General features: G+C 54.9%; 1 protein-coding gene across 2 annotated transcripts in view; it reads right to left on the reverse strand.

Annotated features, from left to right (window-relative positions):
* Positions 1-7,058, reverse strand: part of ITGA11 (integrin subunit alpha 11) — a 42,627-nt gene extending 35,569 nt beyond the window's left edge. Inside the window, exons 1-2 of one of the 2 annotated variants that reach the window (XM_032122553.1) lie at positions 6,520-7,058; positions 434-545 (exon numbers count right to left, since the gene is read on the reverse strand). In XM_032122553.1, the coding sequence (XP_031978444.1) occupies positions 434-545; positions 6,520-6,571 (164 nt within the window). In that variant the 5' untranslated portion in view covers positions 6,572-7,058. The remainder of the gene's footprint in view (positions 1-433; positions 546-6,519) is intronic. The other variant, XM_032122555.1, reaches the window with a different exon arrangement.
* Between the last annotated feature and the right edge of the window lie 1,332 nt (positions 7,059-8,390).

An 8,390-nucleotide genomic window follows, 5' to 3' on the forward strand; every position in this document is an offset into this window, starting at 1 on the left:
ATCCCACATTCCCCATGGATATTCCCCATGGATATTCCCCATGGATATTCCCCATGGAGCACTTCCCCAGGTCCCAGCTCCTCCACGGAAACTCTAAAAAACGGGATGGTCCCACCCAAATTCCAGATGGAATTGCAGCTCTTGCGGAGCCTGAGAGCTTCCAAGGAATCCTGATCCCGCCTGGAGCAGCCGCCAGGACACCCTGTCCATACCCGCCCTTCCCAAATTCCCAATATTCCATTCTCCCACCGGCAATTCCTCTTTTTGGAAGGAAAACCTTTCCATGCAGCACGTCCAAGATCAGCCTCATCCTGGCACAGCAATTCCCACCCCAAACTGGGAATTTTCTTGGAGATTGTCAGGTTTGGGGTGGATCTGTGCAATTCCTGCTGAAATTCCCATCAAAATTCCCGGTTTTCCGGAGCCCACTCACCATTTCTTCCCGCCGATGTCGTGCTGCTGCACCGTGTATCCAAAGAAAGCTTCCCTGGATCCCGGGATAATCTGGGGCCTCTTGGTGTCAATGTTGAAGGAATGCCCGAATCCTGGGAAAAAAGGCAAGGATTTGGCTGGAAACCCCAAATTCCACGTGGCCAGAGGATAAACCGGGAATGCAAGAACTTGGGAAGGCTCCAGCCATGGAATGATTCCAACCGCAGCCCCACTCCCGCTGCTCCCGCTTGGGGTCGGATTTGGAGATTCCAGAGGCGCTTCCAAGCTCGCCCATCCTGGGAAAGCTGCTCCCAGAATTGCTCCAGGAGCATCCGACATGGAGCAGGGATGGTTTGATCCCATTCCCACCCCAGCCAGGATGGAAATTCCAAAGTATTCCAGCCCCACCTCACCTGCAGCCTCCCAAAATTCCACTCTCCATCCCGGAATTCCTGAGGCTTTTCCCAAGGAGCTTTTCCCAAGGATGCAAAGCCTCCCAGCCCGGCCATTCCTGAGGCTTTTCCCAAGGATCCAAAGCCTCCCAGCCCGGCCATTCCCGAGGCTTTTTCCATGGATCCAAAGCCTCCCAGCCCAGCCATTCCCGAGGCTTTTTCCATGGATCCAAAGCCTCCCAGCCCGGCCATTCCCGAGGCTTTTTCCATGGATCCAAAGCCTCCCAGCCCGGCCATTCCCGAGGCTTTTTCCACGGATCCAAAGCCTTCCAGCCCGGAATTCCTGAGGCTTTTCCTTAGGATCCAAAGCCTCCCAGCCCGGAATTCCTGAGGCTTTTCCCAAGGATCCAAAGCTCCTCAGCCCAGCCATTCCTGAGGCTTTTCCTAAGGATCCAAAGCCTCCCAGCCCGGCCATTCCCGAGGCTTTTCCCACAGATCCAAAGCTGAGATTCCCATTCGCTGTTGGAGCAGGAGCTGAGGAGAGGCAGCTCCAGAAGGGGATCTCCCTAAGGATGGAATTCCAGCTGGGACAGGGCCATTTTTGGGCTTAGGACCGTAAGGATCCTGTGGAAAATTCCCATTCCCACAGAATTCCCTGCCCATGGCATCCTAATCCCGGGATCCTGGTGCTCACGTGGGACAAATTCCCGAGAAATTTCCTGGCCCTGGAGCAAATTTTGGGGAATTTTCTGGCAGCTCCTCCCTCTGCCTGGAAGCAGATCCAGGTGGGAAATTGGGAGATCAGGAATTCCTCAAGGATTGGATTTGAGAATGCTGTAGACGCCCCTTTGCTATCCATGGGAAGATCCAAATCCCAGGAGAGAGCGGCAGGATGGACACGGATAACCAGGATATCCCGGATTCGATTCCCTGCATCCTGCTGGATGCGTCATTCCAAGAAAAACCTTGGAATCCTCCTCCAGGGCAGGGACAAGAGGCTCGTGTTGGAATTTCTAGGGATAGAAAGGAGGAATTTACAGGGATCCGTCAGTAGGAAAGGTCGGCACCGCGGAAAAATCCAGGCTGGGAATGTTTGGATAGACGGGAATGCCCGAGCTAACGGGAACGTTCGCAGTGCTGGCAGCGGGGAATGGCGGAATCCGACCACAGAATCCAAGGTGAAGGAACTTCCGAGTGCTCCAAGAAGCAACGCAGGGAAGCAGGGATAAAAAAACCCTGGAGCAGGGAGGAGAGCCGAGAAGTTCTGCGGAGCGTTGACCTCGTTTCACATTCCCAAAGGAATGAAAAGCTTCTCCCGGTTCCCGGCTGCAGAGAGGGAAGCTGGGATTGGCTTGGAATGATGGGAAAGGGAAAGCAGGAAGGGCATGGAGAGCAGCCTGGAATCGGCGGGAATTTCGGGAAAGGGATTTGGTTTTCCCAACAATGAATTCCAAGATCTGGAAGTGTCGGAGAGGATGGGATGAGTTTTCCTCTTAATTTGCCTGGATTTTGCACCCAGGCAGAGGATTTTTGGGAATGGGAATGCCGGATAAATTGGAGAATCCCAGTCCATGGCTCCTTGGTTTAGGAACTGCAGCTTCCGGATGAAAACTCTGGAAAAGGAACAGAAACTCTCCAATGATGGGAAATATTCCATGGAATGGGAAATCTCTGGGAAAACAGGGAGAAGAGCTGGGAGTGGCTCCTGCTGGAGCATCCCAATCCCAGGCAACGGACCCAGGGAAGTGAAAAAATCTGGGCGAGAAGATTCCGAGCAATGGATAGAACCTCAAAATTCCAATGGAAAGAATGGGAAAAAAGAAATATTGGGAATTTTCCAAAATATTGGGAATTTTCCAACCGGCTCCAGCTTCCATGGGAACCTCAGGAGAGGTTCTCCAGGAGATTTAGGAGCCTGAGAGGTTTTCCTGCCGGGAATGATGTCACTGTCCCAAAGAAGGGACTACAAGATCCAGGTTTTCCTTGGAATTCCAAGGGCAACTTCCTTGGAATTTCCTTGGAATTCCAAGCCTCAGATTCCTCCTTTCCTTTGGAGCTTCTGGAGCATCCAAACTTTTGATTCTTGTCAGGAAAAATCTCGGGAAAACGAGAAAAACTTTGGGAAAGAAGAATGGGAATGAAATCAAGCCAGGAGAAAAACCAGGATAAAAAGAACTCCTTGGAAGGGAAATCTCCAGGATGGGGAGGATTCCAAAGGCTCCGGCAGCAGGGGGGGAAACTGGGGGAAAGAGGGGAAAAACTGGGGAAAAAAGGGGGAAAATCCGGGAAAAAAGGGGGGAAATCCGGGAAAAAAGGGGGGGAAATCTGGGAAAAAAGAAAGGAAAACTGGCGGAAAAAAAGGGGGAAAACTGGGGGGGGAAGGGGGAAAATCCGGGAAAAAAGGGGGGGAAAAACTTCCCTGCCTGAACCCTTTGGGATTCCCAGCTGGAAAAAGGAACTCTGGGAATGTTCCTGGCAGCTTTCCTGTGATTCCCAAGCCTGGCTCTACTTCCATGAAGATTTGGGGCTGGATTTTGCTACTTTTGCTCCAAAGTTTTCTGATTCCGGGAGCTGCCGGAAGAATATCCCAGTTTTTATTGGATTGGCAGGAAAATCCAGCTTTTTTCCTTGGGCTCTGGCACTGCCAGAGCTCGGGATGGAATTCCTGGAGAGGGAATATTCAGCTGAACAAGGAAAACTTTATAAAGGATAAGAATATTTGGGAAAAAACTCTGGGAATGGGCAGGGTGGGCTCGAATTCCCGGGAATCCCGCTTTGCCAAGGGAATGCTGGCAGCTCCCGGTTGCTCTCCCATCTCCAAGCCAGAGTTTGGCATCAGTTATTAGGGAAAATCCTGGGATTTGGAGCCCGGGAATGCTGGGGATGAACGGAGGCTCAGGCATTCCAGGATAACGCCAAGCGGGAATTAATAACGACAGCACTTCCCAGGAAAATTCCAGGAAATCCAGAAGCTGGGGGGAAGTGGTTGCTCAGAATTCCAAGGACCTTGGGGGGGTTTTATGGGATCTTTCCCGGTGAAATCCTGGATGGAGAAAGCCCCACCCACTGTGCAGCCGCCCACAAGGAAGTCCCCAGCATTCCCAAGGATTCCCAAGGATCCTTGGGAATTCCCAATTCCAGATGTTCCCCACAACCATTCCACTCTTCAGAAAGGCAAGGAGCCAATTCCTTCCCTGGAAAACCAACCCGGGAATTTATGGAATCTCAGCGCATCCTCCTGGAATTCCCAGATTTCCTGGGAAACGTCGGTGATCCCAGGGCCACCCATTCCCATGGGAAATGTTGATGGACAAGAGAGGCTCAGAATTCCTTGGATGGCCTCTCCCACTTTGGCTCCAGAGCCTCGGAGCTGCTCTGAAATTTCGGGATACCTTGGAACATCCCGGGATGGGATTTATGCTGGGAATGTCACTGGAAGGGGACAATCGCCAGGGACACCACGGAATTCCCAGCCCGTGCAACAATGGAAAAGCAGGAACAGAGCCCTGGAGGTTCTCCCGGGGCTATGGAGAGAGCCAGGAGCGGGATTTCCTTGGGAAAAGCAGCCAGGACAGGGAGCAGAGAGATCTTCCCATGGATTCACATCCCATCCCAACACCCTGAGCTCATCCCGGAGATCTGGGAGATCCCAAACATCCGCAAATTGCTGGGATCCAGATGGAAAACAGCAGGAAAAAGGAATCCACCAGGAGCTGAACACGTCCCGGTCCGGAGGCACCGCGGAGTGCCGGGAATGGGAACCATTCCCACCGGGATACGGCTCATTCCGGACACCCCACAGGCACAAAGCCCTGGGGGCAGAAATCCCTGGATACCGGGAAACCTGGATACCCCGGGAAACGTGGATACCCCGGGAAACGTGGATACCCCGGGACGCAGCCCGGGCAGGAAGATCCAGGGGCAGAAATGTTCCGGGGTGGGAATGGAAATTCCCATGGGGAGAAAGATCCAGGGGCAGAAACTGCCGGGAATGGAAATGCCTGTGAGCACCAAATCCCGTGGGCAGAAACCTCTGGATACAGGAAATTCCAGGGGCAGAAACGCTTCAGGATGGGAATGGAAATTCCAAATGGAAATGGGGAGAAATATCCAGGGATGGAAACATCCACGGATAGAAAGCGCCGAGATGGGAATTTCTGTGGGCATAAATCCCGGGATACAGAAACTTCCAGGGGCAAAAATGTTCCGGAATGGGAATGGGGATCCTTGTGGATAAAAAAATCCAGGGGCAGAAACATCCATGGATAGAAACTCTCGAGGATGGAAATCCCTGTGCGAACATCCATGGACAGAAATATCCATGGATAGAAACCCCCATGGATGGAAATCCCTGTGGACACAAATCCCGGGATACAGAAACTTCCAGGGGCAGAAAATCTTGGCTACAGGAAACACCGTGGGCAGAAATATCCAGGGACAGAAACTTCCAGAGGCAGAAACAGTCGGGAATGGGAATGGAAATTCCCATGGATAGAAATATCCATGGATGGAAATCCCTGGGGACACAAATCCTGGGATACAGAAACTTCCAGGGCCAGAACCGTTTGGGAATGGGAATGGAAATCCCTGGGGATAAAAACATCCACGGACAAAAACATCCATGGATGGAAGCCCCCGAGGCTGGAAATCGCTGGATACAGAAATATCCAGGGTCAGAAACTCTTGGGAATGAGAATCCCCACGGACAGAACCATCCACGGACAGACCCCTCGCAGGGATCATCCCACCCATCCCAATTCCCGCTGCGCCACATTCCCAAATCCCGCCACATTCCCAAATCCCGCCACATTCCCAAATCCCGCCACATTCCCAAATCCTCCTGCCACAATCCCCCCATTACGGACCAGCAGCGCGTCCATGGGGGAATTCCCCGGGGCTCCGCCGGCTCCCAGGATTTTTCCAGCATCCCATTCCAGAGCCGCGGCCACGCCGGCAGCCCCAATCCCTCCATCCCGGCACACATGTTCCCAATTAGCCCAGGAAAAGCAGCTCGGCCGCGGCTCCCTTGAAAGGATCCCCCAGCAGAAAGGGAAAAAATTCCCTAAAAGCGGCCAGAAAAACCCCAACCGTCCTGGCGCGTTTTCCAGCAGGAAGTTTGGGAATGTTTGCAGCTGGAGCAGGCGCGAGCCGGCGGCCGCGCTGCCGCGGCTGGGGAAAAGCTCTTTTTCCCCGTTTTTTTTCCCGGTTCCCCCCCTCCACTTTGGTGGCTCCCAGCGCGGGTCGATTCCAGCTGGGATTGAAACGGGAATGAGCGCTGCTGGGGAGGCTCGTTTTCCAAGGAAAAGCCCGAGCGAGCCGGGAAAAATCCTAAAAATCCATCCCAGCCCCCCCGGAGCAGAAGGGGAAAAGCCGCAGGCTCAGCTCCTGGAATTAAACTCCGCCTAAAGCCGCTCCTAACTCCTTTAACCCCGAGCATTCCCATTTTTCCAACGGGACAAACCTCAGAAAAGCTGGATTTAGGGAAAAGGGGATTTCATTTGGGGGGGGGGGTCTTCCCCCCCCCAACATCGGATCCTTCGGGAAAATCCCGATGCCGGGAATCCCATCCAAGATCTCCATCCTTTCCCAGCTCCCTCCCGCTCCCGGCAAAACTTTTCCAAAGAGCCGCATTAAGGTTTCTCCCTGGGCTTTTCCAAGCGATTCCCGCTTTTTGGGGATCGGGCTGAGCACTCACCGGGCAGGAGGCAGAGGGAACAGGCCAGGAGAATCCCGCTGGGAAAGGCCATGGAATCGCCGGCTGCCCCAATCCCCGCTCCCGAGCATCGGCGGGAGGCAGGACTGGCAGCTCCTATCCCAAATCCCTTCCCTTATCCCAAGCTTTTCCCGGCTCCCTGACAGCGGGCGAGCATTGGGAGGGAGTGGGAGGGACGAGGGAAACTGGGAGGAGGGACAGCGGGAAAGGTTGGGAATGGGAACAGCCTCCTCCGGCCGCGGCACCCTTTAGGGAGCGGCTTCCAGCCGGGAATTGCGACCGGGAATGCTGGGCCTCTCCCGGTGGGATCACACCTTGGTGGGGTTGGCTTCAAGGGGACACCGGTGGCACCGCCGGAGCTGGCACCTCCACCGGGATGGTGCCGCCCTCAGCTCGGGGCCACCTCTGCTGGGTGTCACCTCCACTGGGTGTCACCTCCACTGGGTGCCACCTCCACTGGGTGTCACCTCTCTTTGGGTGCCACCTCCACTGGGTGCCACCCCTGCCCAGGTGTCACCTCCATGTGGCTGCCAACCCCCAGCTTGGTGTCACCTCCACGTGGGTGCCACCACTTCCCAGGTGCCACCTCCCTGCAGTGCCATCTCCACTCGGATGCCACACCCAGCCAGGTGTCACCTCCTCTGGGTGCCACCTCTGCTTGGGTGTCACCCCCAGCTCGATGTCACCCCTGCCCAGGTGCCACCTCCTCTGGGTGTCACCGCTGATCTGGTGCCATCTCCACTTGGGTGCCGCCTCTGCTGCGTGCCACCTCCATGTGGCTGTCACCTCTCTTTGGGTGCCACCTCTCTTTGGGTGCCACCTCTCTTTGGGTGTCACCTCCATGTGGCTGTCACCTCTCTTTGGGTGCCACCTCTCTTTGGGTGCCACCTCTCTTTGGGTGTCACCTCTCTTTGGGTGTCACCTCCATGTGGCTGTCACCTCTCTTTGGGTGTCACCTCTCTTTGGGTGCCACCTCTCTTTGGGTGTCACCTCTCTTTGGGTGTCACCTCCATGTGGCTGTCACCTCTCTTTGGGTGTCACCTCTCTTTGGGTGTCACCTCTCTTTGGGTGTCACCTCCATGTGCCTGTCACCTCTCTTTGGGTGCCACCTCTCTTTGGGTGTCACCTCCATGTGCCTGTCACCTCTCTTTGGGTGCCACCTCTCTTTGGGTGCCACCTCTCTTTGGGTGTCACCTCTCTTTGGGTGTCACCTCTCTTTGGGTGCCACCTCCATGTGGCTGTCACCTCTCTTTGGGTGTCACCTCTCTTTGGGTGCCACCTCCATGTGGCTGTCACCTCTCTTTGGGTGTCACCTCTCTTTGGGTGTCACCTCCATGTGCCTGTCACCTCTCTGGGTGTCACCTCTCTTTGGGTGCCACCTCCATGTGGCTGTCACCTCTCTTTGGGTGCCACCTCTCTTTGGGTGCCACCTCTCTTTGGGTGCCACCTCTCTTTGGGTGTCACCTCTCTTTGGGTGCCACCTCCATGTGGCTGTCACCTCTCTTTGGGTGTCACCTCTCTTTGGGTGTCACCTCCATGTGGCTGTCACCTCTCTTTGGGTGCCACCTCTCTTTGGGTGCCACCTCCATGTGGCTGTCACCTCTCTTTGGGTGTCACCTCTCTTTGGGTGTCACCTCCATGTGGCTGTCACCTCTCTTTGGGTGCCACCTCTCTTTGGGTGCCACCTCTCTTTGGGTGTCACCTCTCTTTGGGTGCCACCTCTCTTTGGGTGTCACCTCCATGTGGCTGTCACCTCTCTTTGGGTGTCACCTCTCTTTGGGTGTCACCTCTCTTTGGGTGCCACCTCTCTCTGGGTGTCACCTCCATGTGGCTGTCACCTCTCTTTGGGTGTC

This window comes from Corvus moneduloides, chromosome 13 (assembly GCF_009650955.1).
Source record: "Corvus moneduloides isolate bCorMon1 chromosome 13, bCorMon1.pri, whole genome shotgun sequence".
Taxonomy (NCBI): Eukaryota; Metazoa; Chordata; class Aves; order Passeriformes; family Corvidae; genus Corvus; species Corvus moneduloides.